General features: G+C 42.0%; 1 protein-coding gene across 8 annotated transcripts in view; it reads right to left on the bottom strand.

The window, feature by feature from the left end:
* Positions 1 to 234: 234 nt before the first annotated feature.
* The window catches only part of DMD (dystrophin), a 1,044,614-nt gene continuing 1,018,505 nt past the window's right edge, over positions 235 to 26,343 (bottom strand). For 4 of the 8 annotated variants that reach the window (XM_036378958.2, XM_036378914.2, XM_036378921.1 and 1 more), the window contains 4 exons: positions 22,708 to 22,951; positions 21,820 to 21,943; positions 17,782 to 17,874; positions 235 to 2,709 (listed from right to left, as the gene is read on the bottom strand). In XM_036378958.2, coding sequence (XP_036234851.1) covers positions 2,612 to 2,709; positions 17,782 to 17,874; positions 21,820 to 21,943; positions 22,708 to 22,951 — 559 coding nt within the window. In that variant the 3' untranslated portion in view covers positions 235 to 2,611. Of the gene's footprint in view, positions 2,710 to 8,988; positions 9,021 to 16,505; positions 17,711 to 17,781; positions 17,875 to 21,819; positions 21,944 to 22,707; positions 22,952 to 26,343 lie in introns of those variants that run through there. The other 4 variants (XM_036378966.2, XM_036378940.1, XM_036378950.1 and 1 more) reach the window with 2 other exon arrangements.

Raw genomic sequence — 26,343 nt, 5'->3', positions numbered from 1 at the left:
AATCTGGTCTGAGGGTCATGTCAGGGGTCGAGGTAAGAAGTGTGGGGCTGGCAAACCCCCAAAGCTTGGGGAGCACAGGACCTTCACAACTTCAGCAGGGGAGAAAACCCCAAACCAGGGAGAGCTTAAAACACTGAGATGATGCCAGCAGGGAGTTTGGCCAGTGCAGTGTGGCAAGGATTTCTGGGGAGATGTGCTGGGTGAGTGCTGAACAGCCACAAAAACTCCTGCACCTTTTATATAACATAATTGCGTGCTTTATTGATATACACAGTAAAGCAGTATATAATACAATAGTAAGGCATATATTTGGTGAAATTTGGTATGTTGTGAAAAAATGCAGTAAAACAGAAGTTTATAAAAATAATTAGTAAATGTTACAGTGTTGGTGTTAAACACAATATATTATGATATCCAAGTAATAAACCAGTACTGAGTAACGATGAAATAACATGCCATATGGTATTTATGTATTCAACTACACTGATTATGTTTTACAGTTTAATACTTTGTCATTATAAGGAATATGAAATAATTCCCAAATTATGCTTAAAAAAGCAGCAATAAAGCTTTCAACTTTTTAAATACTTTTTGACAGACTCACTCCAAAACTAAGATCTAGAAAGTAAAACAAACAAAACAAAACCCTGATGAAAACAATCGTGCAATCTCTTTTTCCTCCGTAATTTTTCTGAAGAGAAGGTTTAATGTATAAGGGGGGAAAAAAGAAGAAACCCATCTCTTTCTCAAATCACAATTTAAACCTTCTGATAAAAAAGGACATGAGAAATAGTGAGGGTTCCTATTGTAATCAAGTGTTAAAAAGCTCTTTATTAGGAAAGCAGAGGTTTGGGGGGGGGATTGTACTTTTTTTCTGTAAATGATTAACGTTGTTATTACTTAAACAATGAGACCTGGTCACACAATGGACACGTGGTGATGATGTAACATTGTCATACGTAATTGTCAGGAACACCACAAAACCAAAGTGAGGTAGAAATAGCATGACTAGCCATGTTCAATGTTAACTAGCATTCAAAATAAAATCTTTCCCAAGTTTAATTACACTTCATACAAGAAGAGGTAACAGATTTTTTTTTTACTCTTGCAATATAAAGTCAGATGATTGTGTTTCTATGTATTTTATGGTAAAACTAAAAGCTGGTTAAGAAAATGAAGTGGTAAAGCTTTTGCTGACAGCACCTCATACCCAAACCTCTCTCTCACAGAGCTGCAGTCAAGCTGGCTAATCTGTTTCTCTATCAGCTCCTCTCTTTCTCACGTTATTGTTAATTGTGCAGGGATTACTTGTACAGAGAACCGGGGAAGGAGAAAGGACCAGGGCCTTTGTTTTGGTGATAAATATTCATGGAGCAGTGTGACTACCTTCACCTGATCACCATTTGAGGCAAGAACAGCAGTAACTCTTCCACAGCCTTTCCCAAAGGTGGCTTGCAGCACCACAGCTCCTTGGGACCGGCTGCTGCAGCAGGATGAGACAGGACAGTGGGAAGCTCTGGGCTCCTCTTCCAGAGGGACGAGGATCTCCGTGCTCATTCCCAGCACTGGGAGATGGACAGAGCTCTCTGGGTACCCTACTTGTGCTTTGGGTCAGAAGCCAACCCCACAGGGGCTGGGGGGAGCATCTCCCTCTCTTCTCTCCTCTGCAGCAAAGGTGACAACAGGGGGAGAGCTGTCCCCAGCCCTGCTGAACCCCAGGGTTCAAACCAGTAAGGCAATGTCTATGTTCCTTTACTAAAAGTATCCAGGAATTTAGTCAGCAGAGGAAACACTGGCACACAGGATGGTTAACTTCTTTCCTTTCCTTCTTTCTTCTGAGTTTTTTTTCTTTTTTAATTGATTTTTTTTGCAGGCTCTGTCATATAATGTGCTCTTTCATTTAATTATTGCAAACTAGCTGTGTAATTGCTAGCTGCTGTCCAAAACCAGGACAGTAAGTCATGTAATTCTTAATTTTATTGGAAAGATAAAATGTAACTACCTTCATTGGAAGTTCAGGTTTTTTGGTTATTTTTTCTAAGCCAGCCCTAGTCAGACAAAACCAATGAGAAATGTAAGGTGGCCATTCTGGTATCACTGCAGGAAATACTTTCCTTTTTTTTTCTCTTTGATACGCAAGGAAAAGAACACAGGACATGAATCTCTCTGATACTGTTACAGAGCTGAAATGAAACTAAACAAATGCACTGCCTCAGTATATTTTTTTGTGTTTTTTTTTTAAGGGGGTTTCTATAAACAATTATTTTTATAAAGCACACTTTAGTTTACAATCTTTCATTATAACTGTTATAAATTTTTTTTAAACAACCCGAAATGCGTTCCATATAAAGAAATGGCAAGTTATTTAGCTATCAAGATTTTACATGTAGTTCTCTTATAATTTTTGTACAATTGCATAGACGTGTAAAACCTGCCATTGTTAACAAAACAGTAACAGACTTAGGAAACTACTGAAATCTACAGTATAGTACCACTACCCTTCACAAAAATATAGATTTGTTTTCTTGTAAACTCTTACAGTCTAATCCTCTTTGTAGTATGAATATTATAAAAACCATGCGGAACGCCTGAAGTTGTAAAACACATCTCGCTATTCTAACACCTTGTCGTCGGTCATCACGGTCACTAAGGTTTCCATCGCTCTTCCCAGGTCATCTGCCATGTGGAAAAGGCTCCCTACATTGTGGCCTGAAAAAGAAAGTCAAAGAGGAAATTAAGCAAAGAGGATGTGGCAGCATGTGGATAGGAAAGCTTCACAGATCCGTCGTTCTCCACGTGCCGCTCGCCATCATTCCCAGAGGAGACTTCCAGCAGTCTCCTGGAGGAGTCCAACAGGTTCTCATTAGCAAGAGCTGCCAGGTTTGTACAACACTTTAACAGCAACACTGGCTTGAACAGCAATGGCAAACCACCCTGCAAATAAGCCATCTCCCCCCTGGTGATGGAGCTTCATCATTATCAATGTTCACCAAAAGCAACAATTAAATTCCTTGACATCACAGAAAAATTTCTGACTGATGCTGCAAGTGTTTGAGTATCCAATGTTCTATCAAGGAGAAAAAGAGAAATCAACAGATCAGCAGTAATTAACTAAATCATTAAAGCCAAGAGGTCTCAGCAGGATACCTGCAAAGATAGATATAATGATGACCAAACTAAGCAACTCAGTTCATTCAATCATTTTTAAATATCCTTTCCTTTTTGGACAGCAGTGCAGCACAAACAAAGATGCCACAATTATCAGCCAACTACTATGCAGGGGTTCACTTGTGCATTTCCCTTCACCCATAACCACTCTGAAGTCCTAAGATGGTATAACCACAACCTCCTACACAGAAGGGATGAATAAACACATAGTGCAATTCTGGAGATGAAACCTGCAGCTTCTCACACTCATGTCACCAGTGCAGCAAATGGTGAGGGGTGGCAATAAATAGCTTCATCACTATTAGAGACCAAATAAACTCAAGGATGGGGAGACTGAATTGCCAAAAGTTGCCATTTTAGCCCCTGGCACACCTTGTCTGGTCTCCCACTGCTGTTCAGAAAAGTGTCTCTCTCCTGCAAGTCCTGTGTGAGATTTCAGACCTCTATGACTGTCTCAAATACCCTCTGGCACCTCAAATGACAGAGACATCAAGGTTTAAACAGCTGAACCTTATCTGGAGTCTCCCTCCTGAAAAAATATGACAGAAGAGGGAACAATACTGAGATCTAGGCACTCTAAAAGATGAGGATCCATACCAAGGACTGAGTGTTCAAGATTTCTTGCAAGGACAAGGAGGAATGAGCAGACAGAAGGTCTTAAACTTAGCAGAAGGAAATTATACTCCACACAGCACATAATTGTATTACTGATCTCATCACCACAGGCTGATGTTGAGGCCAAACACATAAATGAGTTAAAAGAGGAGTTAGAAAATAATCACTGAAGAAAGATTTATTTAGATGCAAAAAAGTGCATGTGACCTCCAGCTCAAGAAGTCTCCACACTGCAGAGTGCCAGCAACTGAACATTTATAAGTGAATAAGTATTACTCAATAAAACTGCCTGTCACCCTGGCCTGAGGGGTTTGATTTACTCTCTAGGAGCACTTGTGATAGAATATTTATCTGAAAAACACAGGAAGTGCAATGCCATGTGCCACAACTCTGGTTCTCAGAAATGCTTTGCATTAGTCTGGATGCTGAGTCCTCACCATAGTCCTTGAGGAAGGAGCACCCAAAGGAGGGAAGGATGTGACCAGGACATCCAGGACACAGCTTTCATGCAGTCCCTACCTGTAATGTGCAGGAGCCTGACTGACCATTGCACACCTGCACAGTGGCTTCCCCTCCTGACACAACTGCAACAGGAATGAACCCTTCCCTGTGGGGAAAATTAGACTCACCATCCTCCTCCCAGTGTTTGCATTTTGTGGCAGTCATGCACTGCTGACATTTCTACAGTAAATCGGAGCCTGGAGTGATCTCAGTTCAGCAGCTTTTATGGAACAGAAAAAAATTACCTTAGAACTATTCAGAGAACCATAGAATGGTTTGGGTAGGAAGGATCTTAGGAACCAGCTAGCTCTAACCTCCCTGCCATGGGGCAGGAATGCCACTCACTAGACCTGACTGCTCAGGAACCCATCCAACCTGGCCTCAAACACTTCCAGGGGTGGGGCATCCACAACTCTGGGCAACTTGTGCCAGTGTCTTACCACCCTCAGTTAAGAATTGCTTTCTACCATCTGCTCTAAACCTGCTCTGTTCCAGTTTAAAACCACTGCCTGTTGTCCTATAACTATCTGCCCACATAAAACTCCCTCTCCCTCCCTTTTATAAGCCCCCTTAAGGTACTGGAAGGTCTCCCCAAAGCCTCTTCTCCATGCTGAACACCCCTAGGAGCTCTTTTCTTCTACCACCCTCTATATTCAAATACTAATTACTAATTTTTTAAAAGTTGTTTGAGTTCGTTTTTTTTTTTTTTTTTTTTAATTTAGCATTGATGATACAAAACTAGACTGGATCTGAACAAGAACTATTCAAGAAGCTGCCCATTGGACAGTGAGCTGTGACACAGCTTGGCAGACAGCAATACAAAAAAATACTTGGTTCTGGTATCTGGTGACAGTTTGCTAACTGCACTAATGTGCAAAGAAACAGATGCATCAATCAGCAGTTTCATCCATACATCATAAATGTATAGCCATCCTATTCATCTGAAGCAAAAACTTGTAATTTCCTCATCAGCATGACAAGTAACTGCATATGAAAGATTCCTGCCAAGTTTTGGTCAAAACATAGTTTATTTTAAAGTAAATGTATCCTACCACATTTATTTTAGCTGTAAGGGATATTCTCTGTCACTGGTATCACGCAGACTGAGATCAATCCAGCAACCTATACCATCACAAGTGAAAATCTGACAAAGCCATATGAAATCAAGAACTCATGGGAGATGCTGGTGCAAACCAGCTGAGCTGCTGAGCTGCTCTACTCACCTGAAACTCCATGACTTTTTGGGAATATTCCCCTCTAATATAACCAGAGCAATGCTGTGACTGGGTAGCCAGCTGTGAGAGGCTGCCCACAGGGTGATGGGCTTGCATTCAGATTTGTTGTGATTTGTTGTTTCTAGAAAACTCCAGGGCTCTTCAGGATTTCAACACTGCTCATTCCCAGGAAGACTGATCACCCTTTTGTAGGCTTAGAACAACCCAGACTGCTAAACTGCATCCTCAGAAATTAATACTATTTTGTTCTGTTAAAAAAGAGCTGGGTCAAGAAAGAGTAACTTCAACCAAAAACACACACAAAAAACCTTTCAGATGTATGGCACAGTCGGTATAAACTGTTACATTGTTCAGGCAATTAGAAGTCCTTACAGATCCACGAATCCCTAGGTACTTTCTGGTATTTAAAAATTACAGAAATGTCCAATAGTACTTTTTATTTCTTTATCTGTTAATTGATGTAATATTTTTGAAATAACCATGCTTTGAATCTGATCTCCCTCCTCAAAAGCTGCCCAGATGGATACTGCAGTGATTAAGGAGATAGAGCTCCCTCTCCCCCACAACATCCACACTCCCTCTCCAGGTTCAGGTCTTAATTTCCTCTGCATAAAAACTGAACACTTGTGTCTTCTCCAGAGCCATCTGAGGTTAGAGCTGAGAGCATGACCACCAAGCTGACTGCAGCTTGTGCTGACAGCTGGACTGAAATGCAGCAGCAGCAGCAGCAGCAGGGGGACCACGTCTCCAGGGCAGCCCTGGGATGGCAGGAGGGGCCAGAGGAGCAGGTGGTGGCTCTGCTCCAGCCCCACACCTGGCACAGCCTCAGCTGGCTGTCACTGCACTGCCAGCAGGATTTGTGCCTCTCCTGGACATGGAGTAACAGCCAGGTTAACTGAAACTGCCAAGAGCTGAGAACTAAGGACATGATGATTTCCTGGGACTGTATGGGCAATGAATGCACCCTTCTGTCATGTCTGTACCTAAATTAGTGTTTAAGTTCACTGCTTCCATAGGGCTCTGCTGCTGCCACTGGATGCTGGTCACTTGCCCTCTCTACTACTGAAATGTAGGACGTTGGCATTTTTAATTAAGAAGCAAATGAGAGAAATACTGTCCTAAAAGCACTTAGAAAAATAAAAATCAGAACTTTCCATTATTATTCATATTTCTGAAGTAATGCTATCAAAGAAGGCAAGAAGGCATTAATTCCATTCTTTTTTTTTTAACATTAAAGCTGAGAAAGTCTTATCCATGCTTGAGGCACTGAAAGGTTGAAAAATGCTGCTATGTAAAAAAAAAACCAAACTAGAAGACACTTTGAAATGCAGCAGTAAAGCTCAAAATGGACATGGACAGTATTAACTTAAACTTATGAAATCCACAGCTGCCATTTGCTTGGGAAGCAGAAGACACCTGTTTCTGCAGACACTACCTACTCACTTCTGGTCACAGAGAGAATGAGGTGTTTCACATCTGCTGAATTTGCTTCAGAGACTCTAATGGAATCAAGGCCCATGGGTGTGGGCACAGTAACAGAACACCGATCTTATACTCCAGCTTGTCAGAAAAATAAATGTGCAACATTCAGACTTGAAAGAGTGGATTGAAAGTAAATTGAGAAATCCCAACACAATACAGGGCCTCTTCTAGCAGAAGAGATTTCAATCCCTTTCCTGACAAAAGAAAAATCCTTCCTGTTGGTGACTTGGGTTTTGATACCCTTATTAATATTGAGTAATGCCCCAAAATCCATGGGATTACACACAAAGACAATACCAAATGTGAGCAATGGAATCAAAACCTGGCCAGGTGGGTTTTAAACCACAGGATCTGCCTTTGCACGTACAGACTCACACCTACAGCAGAAGCTGTTCTGTACCTTAGCTCATATCCTTCATAAGCAGGTGGACAATTGCATTTTATATTCAGGTCTCCAAGTTACTGAGGTCCCTCTAGAACCATTAGTGAGCACAAACTCAGCCAGAGAGTGCAGAGCAGTTCACTGAAGTCAATTTTTTAGGGTTAAACTGCTGGAATCAGATCAGGTAAAACATGCCAATTTTTTTTTTTTTTTTGTTAATTACTTGTATCAAGTATGCTTTCTGCAGAAGAAGCTTTTTTTGAGTAATATGCATAAATATGAATGAGGATAGTGGAAATCAATGCCCTGTTTTTGCTAAATGGGAGAACAGTTTTCAGAGAATATGAGCTGAGAACAAGGAGGGCTCAATGTGAAGCATTTCCCATTAAATTTCTGGATTTGTACAGTCTGCTGATGCCATCTCAGGCACCCTTTTTTGATCCATATGAGAGGACAGACTTAATCTGCACCAAAGGTCTCACACCTTGAGCAGCTGAACCTGCCCCAGCACCTGCAGCCGAAGCAGAGAACCTCTGTATTTCAAGGCACCACATCAGGACAAATCCAGGCTTTCCCAGGGCACCCTGTCAGTGACTGGGGGTTCAAGGCAGCTCTGTTAAGAATGTTTCCAGCAGCCCCTCCCTCTGTAGCAGCAGAAGTTTGCAAACCAGGTTACCCTTAAATTCCTGCCTCATGCACACCGAGTGTCTTCTGTGCAGGAAAGGTCATTTCACAGCTGCTGCAACTGCACTCAGGCAGGCTCTGAATATTTTATCTTTAGTAATAATTTTCACTAGAAATTCATCTTTCAAACGCTGTGTCTGCTTGGCAAGTGAAGAGCAGCTTCAGAGAGGAAAAATCAAGGCTCTGGAAATGCTTTCAAAGGAGCTGTGAGAACGCAGTGCAAACGCTTTCCTCCATTAATGAGCAGCAATGACACAAATTCCAAAACCTATTTTGCATCAAACCAACCATGTCCAAAGTGCACAGTGAAAACCACGGCCCATTTGCATTGCTGAATGCAACACTGTGGAGCTGGTGAATGTTAGTAGCATTCTTCTTTCTGCAATAGTACATCAGGAAATTCAACCACCTGAATCTCTCATACCTCTCAACTCTCATATTTCTAAAGAAATATTAGAAAAACTATTTAATCACTGGAGATGATGGTTGGTATACTGGCACATATATGTTTGTAAGCAGAACAGCAAGAGAGCCCAGTCTCCCTGTTGTGCTTACACACAAGAGCAACAGAACATAAATCAGTGACTGCAGCATATTTACTGACAACATTTATCATTCAGAGGCCTAATTTCAATGTATTATTTTCTCCTCCCCATTCCTGATTTTCCACCTCTGGGAGCATGTAAGAAAATGCAGACCCCTGAGCTGCTATTGTCTCCACTGAAAGTTGAGAGGTACACCACTGTCACAGCACACATGGGGAATGCACTCAGCAAAACCAAACAAAACCCAAAGCAAAATAAAACCACCCCCACCCTCCACCAAACCCAAGCAACCCCGTGCTGTGTCACACACATGCTGGGCACAGAAAGCAAGCTGTGACAAACAGAAGCCATGGCAGTGAGCCTGCGTCTCACTAACCTCTCTCACTGGCTTTCCAGGGGCATTTCCTCCTTTAGGAACAGAGAGAGGAAGTGGAATAATTATCAGAAAGAAAGGGAAAAAAAAACCACCACATGAACATATGTTTTATACTGTAAAAGACACTTCAATTTTCATTTAGAAATTTAACATTTAAAAATGCATTTCTGCTTAAACAGAGACCAAAAGTACATTGAAATCCACTGATGATTCTGAGCTGATTTATTCAACAACAGTTCTGTAACCTGTGGCTTGGTTTAACCTCTCAAAAACACTTGATAAAACTACTTACACCAACTTACACACCTCTGTCAGTTGAGAATAAGGACTGCAGGCAAGATCTGAACTCACTTTCTGAGCATCCTAATTAGCAAATTTGAGTACTTCTAGCAATCAGTGTAAATAGTAAAAACATTTTCCCCCAATGTCAAATTCATTTACCCAGACACTTTACATTGTATTGTAACCTACGTACACTGAGGTATGCATTGATATAGATGCCTATGTGTACACACATATTTCACACCTACAGAAGTACACTGGAATACAACATGCTCACATTCAGGAAAAATATTTTGCAAAATATGTTTGCTATGTGCTGACCTGCAAGCATGGTAAAACTGAGGGGGCAGAGGGAAAAACAAGAGAAAAAAAAAGTTCAAGTAAAAAAGGAAAAAAAGAGAAAGTATCTTGTCATGTTCAAGTACTAAAACAAAATGGAGTCCATAATGGGTTTAGCTGCAAAGATGCTCCTAAGAAGCCTTCACAGAAGCCATCCTTTGATCATGCTGATTCTTCTCAAACACTTCTCATAGCATATTTTGTTTTTAGAAAAGGGAAGCCAGGTGTTATTCAACAGCAGAAACACCCCTCTGTCCACCTTTCCACGGGCAGTCACAGTCTTGCTGTCTCTGCAGCAGTGTCCCACTGTGCCACTGCCACTGTGCCACTGCCACTGTGCCACTGTCACTGTGCCACTGTCCCACTGTCACTGTCCCACTGCCACTGTGCCACTGCCATTGTGCCACTGTCACTGTGCCACTGTCACTGTCCCACTGTCCCACTGCCATTGTGCCACTGCCATTGTGCCACTGTCCCACTGCCACTGTCCCACTGCCACTGTCACTGCCACTGTCCCACTGTGCCACTGTGCCACTGCCATTGTGCCACTGTCACTGTGCCACTGTCACTGTGCCACTGTGCCACTGCCACTGTCCCACTGCCACTGTGCCACTGTCCCACTGCCACTGTCCCACTGCCACTGTCCCAGTGCCACTGTGCCACTGTCCCACTGCCATTGTGCCACTGTCACTGTCCCACTGTGCCACTGCCACTGTCCCACTGCCACTGTCCCAGTGCCACTGTGCCACTGTCCCACTGCCACTGTGCCACTGTGCCACTGTCCCACTGCCATTGTGCCACTGTCACTGTCCTACTGTCCCACTGTCACTGTCCCACTGTCCCACTGCCACTGTGCCACTGTCACTGTGCCACTGTCACTGTCCCACTGTCCCACTGCCACTGTGCCACTGCCACTGTGCCACTGTCACTGTCCCACTGTCCCACTGTCACTGTCCCACTGTCCCACTGCCACTGTCCCACTGTCACTGTCCCACTGTCACTGTCCCACTGTCCCACTGCCACTGTCCCACTGCTGGCAGCTCTGCCAGGCCTGCAGCCCCAGTGAGAAAGTCACTGCAGCAGATGCTGCAGGATGATCTTTGCCCCAGAGCTGCTGCAAATGATGCAATTTTAAATGATGTGTGTGACACTGGGGAGAGAGGCAGACACATAAGGGAGAACACACCAGTCAGCATAACAGTAACCTAATTACTGTTGAGTTTTGCTCTGTGGCAGGCTGTAGGAGAAGGGAAGAGAGGCAATAAACAGCTTTATGGGAATTTTACAAGCTGCAGAACAAGAGCCAACAGCAGAGCAAGGCAGAGCAGAGGCAGGAGAGGGCAGAGGAAGGAATGGCATCACTGACCAGCATGGCTCTGAGCCATGGCTCCCACAAACTCCAGGCAATGGAAAGGGCTGGGGCAGCCTCTGTAGGCCTGCACAGCAGAGGTTACCATTTACAGAACAGAGGAGCTTTTAGTTCCTGCCCCTCTCCCTCTCCCCAGCAGCACACTTCCTATGAAAAAGGACAGCAATATGTTCAATAACAACATGCTCTGCACATGGGTTTTTTTACTCTGCTCCTCAGTGAAACCTCGACTCCAGGGACGTCTGTACCACCTCACCAGTGCAGAGAGGTGTCACTTCAGCTCTAAGGACTCCACCTCACAGGCCTGCCTAACCTTCTAGGACTGACATGTGTGTCTGCACAGCCTGAGACCTCCTGCGGCACTTTCATCAGGAGTCACAAATTCCCTAAAAATGCTTTCCAAAAGGGGAGATGAGAATATCTCACCAATATCAATCATGTAACAGCAAATCCTTGGAAAGGAAGATACCAAATCTATTGCATGCTTTGGTAGTTCTCTCAGGAAGAGCCCCAGGGTTTAGGTCAGCCTAAGGACTCCAGAAACTGCAGCACAGTACAGCTTGGTTTGAAAGAGTCCTGGGGCAGGAATGGGACCCAGCAGGAGATTAGCTTGGCTCCACAGTTTAGCTTGGGTCAAGCAGAAAAAAGGAACTTCCTACCAGCAAAATACTGGAGTTCTTAAAAATGCCTTCCTGTCTGCACAAGCACCTACAACTGCAGCTACACAGTGTTTAATTTAAATCTACACGAGACAGACTGGATTCTGCTTGAAAATGAATGCATTTAAAGGTGACTGGGGTAGCTCAGCACCACACAAAACAGCTGGTGAGGACAGTCTGTGGTGAGTAATCAGCCCTAGAATTTGTTAAATGCAGCAAAGATCCACGCTACTCCAGCAACAGCTCATTTCTTCTGGAGGAGGATTAAAAAGGGTTTAATGGATTTTACGTTATTTTCTTCTTTGCATATGAATGAATGCCTGTTTCTAAGTTTTAAGGCAAGGAGTATGGTTTGGCATAAATTGCAGAGGAAGAAGATTGTCTATATTGCTGCAGTACTGAAAATTTGTGTTCTGTAAGGCATCCAAATACTGATATGCAATCCTCTGTGGGTGCCTAATTATCTATTATTTCTGCTCAAATCAACATTTCCTGCCCTTACAAAACAGAAGAGCTTTTCTTTTTTTTTTTTTTTTTTTTTTTTTAGCTACATAGCATTGCATCACAGGCAAATGTACACAGCAAGTGACCACATCAAGCAGAGGCAGCACCAAAAATTTAATGTAGGAGTCTCTGCAGGTCAAAACGGAGAGCACAAAGCAACTATTGCACTGCCCCTGCCACTGAGCTCAGGAAAGGGACAGGCTGCACAAAAGGGAGATCTGGCTCTCCAAAGAGCCTTTTTTCTCAAAACAAAACAAAAATCTGTTGAAGTTTTATTAAATTCATTACCATATTCTCAGTTTACACCAGAACTGGGCATTATCAAACAGGGAAGACCTAGTCCACCTCACCACTGTCCCATCTGCAGAGAAGCTCAGCCAGATCAGTTCTGCTGAGCAAAAGGGGAGCAGTAAGGGATCTCAGTCACCTGGGCTCACTGTGGTGGGGTCCAGGAGCTCAGCACAGAGAAGGTGACACAACCCAGGAGAGGCCAGGGTACCTCAAATGGAAGAGTATTTCCAGAATACTCCACAGGACAGTAACTCCAGGGTACTCTTCCACTGACTCAGTAAAGTGTGAAAAGAAAAGTCTGCATCATGAGACATTTTGCTGTCAGAATAAGAGAAACTGCATTATTTGCAGTGCTGAAAGTTGCTAGTTCCACTTAGGATGTTGGTCCCATTCATGAGAGCCTGGCTGATGCACAAGTGAGAGGAGAAAATGTGACTGGTGTGTTTTAATGTGACTGAGATAAAAATAAAACTCCTAAAAAAGGGTGCTATTCTTAGTGCCATTCATTTATTGCTGTGGGATCTTGTAATTTCACTGCACCACACCACAACTGTGTTAAGCAATACCATTCCAAATTGTGAGGACCAGTCTCTGTCCAAATGTTCTCACATTATGTCGTGGCCTCTTAGCTCTTTTAAGCCATGATGGCCTCATTTCTAATCAGTTTTGGCTCCCACTTTTTCACTGTCTCCCAGCAGGGGCCCAGCACTGCCAATCTGTGAAGCGCTCTCAGCAGCTTCAGTCAGTTCAAGAACCTCTGCCCCTAAATACCTCTCTGAGCTTCATTCACAGAATGCATTTGCCATGAAACCACAACTGCAAAACTCAGCCTGGCCCGTCAAGAGAGCCACCTGAAGGGGTGCAACTCCTCAGTGCTGCAGGAGAGATGGATCTGGCTCAAAAATCCTGCCAATCTTACTCTCTAACTGTGAACCAATTCCCTGGAGATTTAGTAGTTTGGGCACAAACACGGCGTGAAAATGTTTTCCTCTGTGGCCCATTATTGAGCAGGGTCAAATAAACCACTGAGGTGGCATTTAATGGTAGATTTCCACTAAATGTCAGACCTCTGGCTTTGACATCTGTTTTGAGTTAGCACAGCAGCTGTTTGAAGCAGCTGCAGCAGTTGTGAATTTGCTGGGAGCAGCAAAGTAAAAGAGGAGTGGATGGGAAACCTTTTAGATTAAAAGGAAAGAAAAATTCCTTAAGGACAGCAATCATCAGGTATTCAGCAGAATTTCTCTCTCCAGAAATTAAACAGCTTTTGGCACCAACAGCCAGCTGTGCAAGGAGCAGGAAAGTCCTGTTCTCCTTAGGAAATGCCAAGAACTGCCAAAAGGCTAAACTGAAGAAACAAACAAATGAAAAACCCTATAAAAGGTGTAGGGTACCTAAGTTGTTGCATCTGAGGTCTGCTTGTACAGGTCCATGACACAATCTGTTTTGCACTTGTTTCTCTAAAATACATTTAAAATGATGTCATGAAGACTTGATGCCCTTTTAAAAACAACTTTGTGCAGCAAAAGCTTGAAAAATATAATCTTAAGGAATCTATCTCCAAGTGAGTGACAATTACTATGGATTTTTATTGCCTTGTTTCAGAATTCCAAAATAAGAGCCACTATTTGCTTTAGTAAACTAATTCCCAATCTGAGCAAGTCTTACTCTCCAGGTGCTTTTGACAATATTTAGGCTAAATATGTCTGTGATGCTCAACTACACCTCTGTGCACCCAAGCACAGAAATTCACTCCTTTTCTCTCTTCACTGCTTGTTCAGCTCTGAACTTTTCTCACCATCAAAGCCTTCAAAATCCTGTTTGCTTTTGTCATATTGTTCTGAACTCCTCCAAGCTGTTGTTATTCTAATAGCAACAGGACACCCAGAATTATGTCCCTGATTCAAAAGGCCTGCCACTCCCTCTGCTGTGACATGCTGATATTTAGCTTGAAATTTAACACACTTATTGTTACAGGCCACAAAGAAAACATTTTTTCATAAAATCATTAAGGTTGGAAAGGACTTTTAAGACCATTGAGTGGAATTGTTAACCCAGCACTGCTGAGCCCCTCACCAAACCAAGTCCTCAGGTACTACACATCTACAAGTCCTTTAAATATATCCATGGCTGTTGATCCAACACTTCCCTGGGCAGCTTGTTCCAATGCTTGACAACCCTTTTCCTGAAGAAATTTTCCCTAATATCCAATTTAAATCTCTCCTGGCACAAGTTAAGTCCGTTTCACCTTGTCCTACTGCTTGATACTTGGGAGAACAGACCAATGCTCACCTTGCTTCAACCCCCTTTCAGGTACTTGCAGAGAGAAAAGGTCTTCCCTAAGCCTCCTTTTCTCCAGGATAAACAACCCCAGCTCCCTCAGCTCCTCTATCACAATCTATTTCTGAATGGCAGACTGGGACAACTGCATTTCTGGTCTCTGACAATTTTTGAATTCTACTTAATAAGAATCAATATAACCAAAAGTACTGTTTATAGATATGTTCTATTGCTTGTTTGGGTTTATTCTTCTGTTCCTGAACATCTACTTGAGGTAGGCATTCACACTTGTAACCTGAGATTCAATGCAACTTGTACTGGAAAGGAACAAAATTTCACTTGCACCTTGCCTTAGTCCTTAACATTATGCTGTCTCCTCAGGCTGCTCTGCCAAACTGCTTTCACTCTTCTGCAACTGCACTTTGATCTTCTGTTAAAGATTAGAAATCTGAGATACAGATTACACCTCTCAACAGCAAAAAGGTTCCTGATTCAGGAGTTTGCTGAGACCAATCAACTCTCCTTCCTTTTCTTCCTGCAGTCTTGAAAATTTTAAATCAGAGATGCCTGATGCCTGTGGAATCTGACTGACCACAGCATCTTCCATGTGACACTGAAAGTCTCCAGGAGGCTGCAGCACATCAGATGTTGGATGTAAACTTTGTGTATGAAGGTATCAGTTGAATATAACTGAATTATTAAACTGGCCATAGAAGAAAACTTCAACAACAGAAGTTTACATGAGCTCTCAGCAGCCTCCATCAACTAATGAATGGAAATTCATTTGCACTGGCTTTAGGAAAAACTATTTCTAACAGAAAGCCTGACCATTCTTTATACCTCAGCCTAAAGGAATTACACTTACCTGGCATTCATGCAAATACATCAAAAGATATATGCAGAACACAGAAACATAATTGAAGTCCTAATCTCTTTAGCCAAAACCTGGTACAATTCCCAAAAAACTGAACAAGTTTCTCTCCCAGCTGGACTAATCTTTTTGTGTAGCCCAAGGGAGGGGAAGAGGCAGATTTGGCTCAGCCTAGCAGTGCCTGGGCCAAGACTAAAAGCCAAGTCCTGTGGGAAGCCCGGCTCTGCTGGGCTGTGCCTGCTCCTGCTGCTGCACCAGGAGCTCCTCTCATGGCTTGGCTGGGGGGTCTCACATCAAAGGCTGTGCCCCTCCTCACTCACAGCCCCCCATCCAGCTAGAGAGTATTACTGCCCTCCATGGCTGCTAGTCACACAGGGAACAACATAAGCTGCAATACCTTTTGTGGATGCTTGTTATCATCTACTCTGTTTTCAAGACAGTTACTGAATGAAGAAACAAAATAAGGGAATACATTCTTTCTCTCTAGCTAAATGACCCCATTTTGCATCCTAAAAATGAAAATCTGAAGCTACAGCTTAATTTACAAAATTAAAATTTTATCTGATCTTATCAATTTCACTCTTTTTCCGACTAGATTTTATATTCTCTGAGTTTATTGCAGGAAGCTTTGTATTTTGCACTAATAAGATAAAGAAACATTTTTTATTCTCAGTGAGCAGAAGGTGATGTCTAACAGACTGACCTCTACCTATTTATTCTAGACACAAATGAACCACTCTATTTCAAATATCTCATTAAATTTAGTTTCATAAATTGCTCCTATTTCACTGAAAATTAAGCTTGTTTTTAAAAAGAAACACTGCCAGTGTCATGACCTATGAATACAAATTAAATATCACATTTGGTGAATATTTGTACACATGGGATACCTACATGTGACTATGCAAGATTTATGTACAACACATTTACACTAATGATGGTCACTAATGAGAAAACACTGTCTGTTGTAACCTTCTGCACACAGCAACTTTAAAAATAAGTCCATTTTAATCTACATAGCATTATCTGGAAGACTTTTCATCTGCTGTTTCTCATAGCAATTTTCTAGGCAAAACAAGGGCTGGACATAAGACTTCTTTACATAATGTTGAGGTGGAGCTGAGTGCAGCTGACAATTCATTGTATTAGATCATTATTCAATGATCTCCTTCTAAATGATTCCATCTTTTGATCTGTATTATGAGATCTTATAATTTATATTGACTTTTATCCCACTGCTCACAGATGGTTTCTGGTGAGAGCTGAACTTTGAAAGCAAAGGATGGAGAAAACCTGACTCTGCTGAAAGCTTAGTACAATGGTTAAAGCATTTATCTCCTAAAGAAGAACCCCTGGGTGATGTGTGAAACTTGTGCAAGTTTCCCTGCAGGAAGTCTTTGCCCCCTGAAATCCACTTATCAGGCTGGCAATATTAGGGCTTTCTCTGGCCAAATGGCTGAGCCTCTTTTCACAGCAACAACCAATATCCCAAACTTCTCATCTCCTCCTTGGAATCTCAGCCATTTTTCTTGGCAGCAAAAAGAAAAAATTTCTTTTCTTTTCTTCTGGGCTCAGAAAAGAGCTTAAATGAAAAAAGGTCGGACAAATAAATTCTGGTTATACAAATGCCTATTTTTAGCAAACAACAGGAATGAGAGAAATGGAAACACTGGAAGAAAGGCTGTGGCTGTATGAACAAGTGCAGCCTATGCTGCACAAACAAGCACCCCACTTGTTTTCCCTCCTTGCCTCTGGACCTGAGGGCTACATGGTTGAGAATTTTGACTTAGAACTCTGTTACAAACCACAGTCTTGGAGAAGGATAAGGACAGAAGGAAAATGTGCTACGACACGTATTAAAAAATAAATCATCAAGGGGACCAGCCAAAAAGAAGGAAAGCTGTGAAAAAAGGAACATGGCAAAAAGGAAGCAAAGAAAATGCTTGGGGAAGAAATAATCTCACAAAGACATTGTCTCATCCTCATATCTAGCAAGGGCTACCTGTGGAGGTAGCTTAAGGTAAGGAGGAACAGGCTGCTCCTCCACTCTAAACAAGATAGGTTTCCCTACAGCTATTGTTGAAATGAAAACAAAGAGCAGCAAAAAGCCTGATACAAAAACACAACCCCCTGAAAACACCAAGGAACAGAAAACACTTTTATATTCTTCCCTCTCATCTGCCACAGGCAGCAGCGCTCACCTCTGGAGCTGGGGAAGGAGTTGTTGAGCTGCTCCATCACTTCCTCCAAACCTGTGCTTGTGTCCTGGGGAGGGCTGAGCAGCTCATCCTCACCTGCAAAGCAAACCCACACCACTGCATGAGAGCCTGTGCTAACAGTTTGTATTGCCCAAGTCCTCCTCAAAGCTAAGGTGTTCACTCAGGCACATGCTCTGCTTAGTGTACAATAAAATTTTCAAAGGTGAATTTTGTTGACTGTTACTGTTCTCTTTCTTTATAAGGATCTAAGGGAAACTAAACGAGGAATTTGAGACAATTAACACTATTTTAATTCATAAAAAGGGATTTAAGAAATTGACTCTGGTAGAAGAAGTAGGGTAAAATGTCTGCTAGGAACATCTAGTTCCATAAATGACACTGGTCCTTTCAGCTTCTCTTATTCTATTAATGGAAAAAGAAATTGCTGTTGTGAGTGCTGCTGTTGAGCAGCTTTCTAATAGTGCTGGGTTCATGTTGGCACTGCTTTGCCTAGCTGTGCAAATCAGCAGAAACCCAGATTCTCATCTGCATCAGTATTAATATTTCTGACAGTTTAATTGCATCAGATTGGCGCTCCAAGAACACTCAATTGTACTGTAAAAGGGTTTAGCAGCAGTTTAATAAAGCAAAATACATTTCTCCCACTGAATAATTTCTATAACCTGATTACAGGGCAGCAGCTTAATGGGAAATTCAATACATTTTATTTTTACTGGGTTTTTTTTGCTCATGGTTTCATATAACTGAAATCCATATGTTTTTTTTAATGCAGATCCTGGCCTCCAATATAAATAAAGCATCTTGAAAAAGAAAAACCTAGAGTATATACTTTAAGTGAGAGTCTCCTTTTTTACTAGATGTCTTTTATCTCTATTAAAACAGAAAAGCAATTTTGCCTACTGTAATAACTGAGTTACATATTTCTTTTGAAAATGATTTAATGACCCTTTATTCTAACACGTCGTGCCCTATTTGAGTAGGAAACTGTCTGATTTTCTGTTAACATTTACATTCTTTAAACGCTGAGGTGCTTCATGCCAGTGAAAAACCTAAAAAAAGGGATGAAAGGAGCATTTCAGGGCTGCCTATATTTAAGCTGGGAGTTTAACAAGATATATTTCTGACCAAGAGTGATTCCTCCCACTCCAGCACAAGAAGTGGGATAGAGTGTCTGCAAGAAGCACTTAATTCATATAAATGATGGTCTTTGTATCAGCTTCTTTTATTCCATTAATGGTCTAAAAATAGTCACTGAGGCTGCTTGCAGTTTCTTCAGCTTTTGAGTGGTGCTGGGCTCACACAAATCAACTCACACCATGAGTTACTTTCACATCAGGCATTGCACTGACAGAGGTGTCTTAGCAAAAGCAATGTCCTTGCAGCCTTTGCTGAATGTCAAGGTGAAAACTCAGAGTGAGATCTCACTGCATCTACCCAAGCTGAGGATTTTACCAGCCTGAAGAAAGCCTCCTGGCCCTAAAGATCTCAAATAAAGGACAGTGGTTCTGCTGTCCTGGCCAAGAACTGAAGACAGGTACCAAATGTCCTCATAAGTGCTGATATAAACTGCACTACCCATCCTCAAAAATGTTGTATTTTTTATTTAAAATGCATTATGTTGAATTTTTTCCTTATTTGGATGATATTTTCTGAGCATTTACTTGTAAAAGGAGAAAAGAAGACATGAGCCAAGCAACTTGACAGAAGTAAAGATACCTTCAGAGCTCAGTCTCCTCTCTTTACCCAGAATAGCCTTCCCCATTTGTGTTTCTACAAAAGGTTTAGAGAGCTAAGTAAGTCTCAAATATTCTGGTGGTACCTGAACAAATTAAAGTTCAGAACAGCCTCTTGCCTCATACACTTCAGAGAGCCTCCTCTGCTGCTACCCTGCTGGGGGAGAAAGGCCAAGGAAAAGGACTTTCCCACTAGGACTCCACGAGGAGAAAAGCAGAATATTCCTGCTTGCCCAGGTGTACTTCAAGTTAACAAGGAATAAGTTCTATTTGTAAATGAGGGTTTGAGTGGGTCCCTGCTTTGACCAAAACACTGCTGCTGAAACACCTTTCACAGCAATCTCTCCTCAGCAAAGCAGAAAGACAAAAGTGCAGTGGGTTTTCAAATGCAAAAACAGCTAAGGTGTAATTTTAAAGAGAAAAACACACAAAAGCTCCCACTACCTTGCCTCATTGCCTGAGACACCTAGAGATCCTCAGTATTTTCTCAAAAATTATGGATCCCTCAATCCTGGGCACATGGCTGCTGCATGGCAGCATTATTTACACCACCATTCTGGCTCCCTTCACAGTTCAAGAGTATTTTAAGCTGTGCTTCAGAAAACTCTGAGCCTAGCAAGCAAAGCTTTCTGGTGTGAAAGGACACTTCACAAACTGAATTAGTTGTGGCTTGTTAGCCTGGTTAGTAATTCTTTTTATAAGCTCCACTCCCTGCTGCCAACAGTGTGGCTCTGCTGAGTCTCAGTATGATCTCACTGATAACATCTCACTGTCCTCCCACATATTGGCTCCACTGAACCAATCAAATAAAATCAAGTTACGTCTAAATATTTTGCTTTAAAAAGTTTTAGCAAGCTTATATGACTCTACTGTGTTAATCAATTAATTCCAGTCTCACAGGGTAAATGGAAATAATTTTATATTGTATTGCCAAATGAAAAGAAGTATATTTTTGTATTTTGTCCCACTAAAGGATGAAATATAAAACTACAAGACTTCTAATAAGATGGCTGTCTTCCTATCTTTTCTTTTAATTGTATTTTAATTCACGTATTTTATGGGATGAAATTCATGACATTTCTCCAGCAAGCTGATGCAAATTACTCCACTACTAATATATTTTATCAACTCTGTGTATGGCATACCTAACAAAATATTTCCTCACTGGTAATATGATTAATGAAAGGTCCATTTTTACTTTTTCCATAAATTCCTGTTACCTGTGATTGTATTCTCACCCCCAGGATTTCAACTTCAGCATTCCTAAAGGTACTATTTATTTCACATTTTTAATTGCAGATTGTACAGAACCCATCCACTTTGATACTGTCATAGACTGAAATTATTGCTCACACTTGGAATGGAAGAAAAAGCCTCCCCAAAAGCTACATTTCCCACCACAACAGCACTTCAGACACAGCAGAATGTGCCCTCCCATTAAATTTCTTACTGCCATTGACACTTTCACTAATAGCAGTGAAAAGCTCTCACTAATATACATAAAATAAATTTCTCTGTATGAAGCTGAATATTATCATCAGACTTGAAACATCCTCTTGTTGAAGTAATATAAGTGCATTTGCTTAAAGATGCTGAAAAGATTGATTGCTTTTTTGCTAGCAGAAAATCCTTGCCTCTTGGTAATAAATACTTACTAATTTTGTAACAGACAGGAAATTAGGAAAGTGCCACATGGCAGTTACTAAAAGCACCAAAATAATAATTCCAACCTCCAGCTACAGAATATTATTATTTAACCTCACTCCACAACTCTTAAGATGTTCATTATCACATCTGATGTGATACTCAGAAAAGCCACTAGATGAGCACTGCCTGTGAGTGACAGCTCCATCCTACTGATTGAGCCACAAATATTAAAAATAAGATCACATCATTTAACATGGGGATGACTAATCATACATTTAGTCTCTTAGCCATAATTAATATTATGTACATTTAAATCAGTCATGTCAGGCTGCATAACTGAAAGCCAGTTTGAATAGAATAGTCAGCTTTTCAGCAGCAATTGCTTTCAGAAGTCAAGCACTGGCTGAGCTTTGCATTTATTATCAAAGTATCCAAGCTACTGGGTGCATCATGACCAAAAGCAAAGCCTGAATCATAATGAAGATGCAAAGTGTAAACAGCCAGATGACACTGAAGATCATTGCAAATATCTACTTCATTTCATTTGAACTAAACAGAAAAGTGTTTTCTGTCTTTAAGGATTTTCTTCTGGAAAATGGGGCAATTATTTTTTGTGACAACCTGAGCTTCGTTATCTTACCCATGGTTTCTGAAGTCTGGCTGCCAACTACACGGAGAAGCATTGGCTGACTGCTGCCTGACCTCTGCAAAGAGGTAGAAGGAGATGACAGTGTTGTACCATTCACCTTGGCATCTGCCTGTGGCTGAAAGTCAAGAAAAAAAAGTAAGACATTGCTATAACAGCTCACTACTTTATATCTCTGTAATTTTTATTTATTCTATGAATACACACAATTATGAGTACTCCAGGCAACCCCAACGAGGGGAGAGAGAATGATGCATCTGACTCAATCTTATCAGAAGGCTAATTAACTACTTTATAATACTATATTATTCTATATTCTATATATATTCTATATTCTACATCTAAACTGAATCTGCCAAGCACAACTGCACAGAATCTCGTGACTGTCAGCCGACAGTCCTGACTCACACACACACACTTGGCCCTGATAGGCCAAGGAAACAAAACACCATCACTCTGGGTAAACAATCTCCATATTGCATGCTACTTTTGCACAAACACAGGCACAGCAAATAAGAATTGTGTTTTCTTTTCTCTGAGGTTCAGAGAATGTAAAAACCAGAAATATTCTTGGGAACAACTGTGCCTTGCTTTTCTCTATGAAGAGAAATGTGGCTACACACAATTTTCAGCCTGTTTTTAAGTAAATTCATCCATGCAGCCAATGCATTTTAATTCTGAATAAAACAAGGAAGAAGACTAAATAAGAACAGCGAAACCCGATTCCATATTCTCACTTGCAGCCTGTAAAACAATTTTGTGCTTTTCTCTGACTCGCCTCTACAGGTATGATTCCTTGGTATGTTCTCGTTATTGATAATGCTGATTGATTCCCTGTTTGGAAAATCTTCAGAGACCCAGGAGAAACGCCTGAGGACTCACCTGCTCCAGCAGCTGCCTCAGCCTGTGCAGCTGCGATTCCAGCTGTTTGTTGTGATCCTCCAGGATCTGCATCCTGGCTTCCAGGCGGCCCTTGTGCTGCCGGAGCAGCTTGGCCTCCGCAATGAGCTCGGCGTCGCGCGGGCTCTGCGGGGACACGGGCAGCATCTCCGGGGGGGACGGCAGTGGGGACAGGCCCTTGTGCTCGTGCTGCTGCTTCAGGCGCTCGTACTCTGCCTGAAGGTTCCTGGGGGGAGGGACAAGGGGAAGAAGCTTTATGGGCCTGCACAGGGCAGTGACAAGGCGCTCCCTCTCGTGTGCTGTGATGTGTCTCCCTTTTCACTGCACCAGCTGCCTTCCCCTCTCCTGAATCCACACACTCATGGGCTCACTCCTTGTGGATCTGCACGGATCTGGTATTAGATGGATCTGTGGTTCAAGTTGCTGTTGGGATCTTTAGCTTGTCAGAGTGACCCTGACAAACGTTAGAAAGTCTCTTTTCCCAGCCCGGCGCCTGAAGAAGGAGTCAGGGCTCTTCATTTCTTGGTCTCAAGGTTGTTTATTGTTCCTTATCTATAAAATTCTTTCTCCTGTCCTGCCCAGGTCCATCCAGCAGGACAGTTCCAGGCACTCTGCCTGCCCCCAGGGCGGTGTTATGTCTTTATACTAAAAACTACATGTACAATGTTTACAATTACTTTCCAATACCTATCACCTATGTTAGATATGTAACATGCAGGCTGCTGCATGTAGACAGTGAGCTTCTACTCTAAACCAGTCTAAAAGTGCCAACATCACAGCAGAAGATGGAGGCCAAGAAGAAGAAGGAGAAAGGCTGGACATGCCCAGTTCCCTCCATCTTGCCTCCTGAACCCCCATTCTAGAAACCCCAAAAATCTACTTTTTCACCCTGTGATAACTTCACTATTATTCTACCTAAACTGTTGTGGCTTGCTGATCTTCATCTAAGGTTGGTAATTTGCTCCATGGGTCATTTTGGGCTGTGTGCCAGGGCTTCTGAGCCCCCTGGCAGGGGTCTTGGCTGCTCAGGACAGCCAGAGGGATGTCCTGGGTTCCCACAGTCGCCTAAAGGCTCTTGGCATCACCAGAACTCACAGCTGATTCCCTCCCAGGGCACCCACCTCATGCAGGAGGCTCCTGACACCCTCCCAAAGCCAGGGTTGGTCTGTCCTGGGCTCAGCCCTCCCTCAGCTTCCTGCCCTTTATCCTTCCCATGTTCCCTTCCACACATGGCTGCACCTGAGGGGTCATTAGTGCTAAAGGAGGACTCGGTTATCACAGCACCTCACAAACACTAAACCAAAGCAGGTGCCACCTGGTTGGCCAATCTATTTTACAGATGACAAACATCCGAGAAGCAGCCACCCAAAAAGGCAGAGCAAAACACAGAACTTGGCTGTCAGTCAGGTCACATCTCTCTCCTCTCTTCAGATCTGCAAATGCATTTCCAGCCTAGGGATAAAATTATCAACTGAAGACAAGAATGAGTGACCTGGTCTGTTAACCTGAACTGCACTGGCTTTTGGGGTTATAATTTCATCTTCTTTGTCCTGCCTATAGTGCTACTATCTACTGTAACTTTATGGCACTGCTAAGACTGTTCTTTTATTCCATAAAACTCCAATTTTGCTTCAGTAAAACATTCCATAGATTAATATGATCTATGGTATTCCACATTAAAAAAACCCAAAACTACCAAGCAGGGAAAGCACAGGATGTAAGAAACTGAAACCTTGTTAAAGGTAACAGTCCAAAACCACAAAAATAGTAACTTGTAGCAGAAACTTCATAGGCAAGGGAAGCCTAGCAAACTGCACTGGGATTTTGTTGCTATGATGTTCTTTTACAGGTTCCCAGAGGGGGAAAAAACAGCTCAATGCTCTGGTAACTGCTTACTCATCACAAGCAGTGACCCAGATTTTACTTTTTCAAACTTGCTCTTATTTGAGGTTGTGAGAACAGACACCTTTTTCCAGTTCTGCCTGCAAACCACAACACACTCTGACAGTTTGGTCTGGAAGTGTAACAGCACCTAGGAAACCTCCCAAAAAAGCACTTCTAAAAGAACATTATTGTGACCAGAAGGAGAACTAAAGCAGGATGCATCATTTCACACGGGTGAGAAAGCAATGCCAAGGACAATGACAAGCCACTGACTGTTCCCCAAAGATCCCTGAGCTCCTCAGCAGCTGCATGATAGACATGTCCTCACCTGGGAGCATGGCACTACCCACAACACAATCTCTAAGGGATGTCTGACCTACATGATCCCTCCTCTGCAGAAATTTTAAATTATTAAAAAGCAAGAGGGATAACTATAGAGAGTTTTTTTTTTTTCCCAATGAATTTTTTTTTTGTTTTAATGAAATACAGAGTTTCAAGTTCATGAAAATTATCTAGAAAAAAAGGGCTATCTATACTGGGAATAGATATTGTCATGTAAGTTATGTCTTCTGCCTGACTTAATGTCTTCTGATACTTCTAGCTGATCAAACTGGTGAATAATTAATAAAAATACAAAAGGGAATAGGAATGAACATGACAACATGTTCATTACACATGGCTATTGCTGACTGAAGTTTCTACAGGAATGATCAATAAGCCTGCTTTTCACCATGTCCATAGATAGGGGCTATCACCACCCCATGAGGAATTTCCCAGATGCACAATGCAGGCAATACTCTATGAACAGCAGACTCAAAAGCTGGAAGTGCTGTAAAGCAAAAGATAAAACATCATCCTAAGGTAAGCTAAGTAAATGCACTTGGTCATACTCACAACATAATCAGATACCTTGCTACAAAGAAATCTGCAATTATCACCTGTATCAATATAGAGAGGTCCTTCCAGTAATGATGGTATTGAAATAGCAGTAAGGACCAGGGAGTAATTCAGATAAAAATCCTTTCATATCTGATAAAAAATAATTAAAAATCTTTCTGAAAGCCTACAGAAAAAAAATAATGTGAAAGATACTGCATATTTTCCAACCAGAGGTATGTCTGGATTTGGGAGTTCTGTAATTAAATACTTTAATTCTGTTGGCACAAAGGAATGTGATTTTGAAGGATGTGTGTGCTTTTGCCCAGTGTACCTGTATTACTGAGTTTTCCAGCTGCACCTTTTCAGTGCAGCTACACAGTCCTCCATCCAGAGAACTGAGATCATCATAGCTTCAGAGCCATAGGAGTGATGTGCAGTGCACACAACCAACAATATCCTAACTGGGATGTAAACATACAGCAATGAACAGGTGTATTGACATAATGGAAAAAACCTGAAAATTAAAAAAGAAGGAAAGAATTTGAAAACTGCTGTAAGAATATCCTGAGAGAACAAACGGCCCTTATTCCTCCCTCTGGAAGAGTTTTAAGCTGTGTGGTGGAAAGGACTGCTGCTGTAAGCCAGGCACCCAAGGCACTGCCCACAGCCCTCAGGGTCCTGAGGAGAGGCACTCTGTGACACTTTCACCATAAAATGGGACATAAGAGGAAGGGGAGATACAAACATGCTCCTCTCTAAATGAATGCAACTGCATGGGCAGTACATGGAATCCTCACCTCCCTCCAGCACAGCTCAGGCTGGGTGACTTTGACATCTGGCTGTCACAAACAAGCA

This window comes from Molothrus ater, chromosome 2 (genome assembly GCF_012460135.2).
Source record: "Molothrus ater isolate BHLD 08-10-18 breed brown headed cowbird chromosome 2, BPBGC_Mater_1.1, whole genome shotgun sequence".
In the NCBI taxonomy this organism is placed as follows: Eukaryota; Metazoa; Chordata; class Aves; order Passeriformes; family Icteridae; genus Molothrus; species Molothrus ater.
This window is presented reverse-complemented; position numbering and strand designations above follow the sequence as displayed.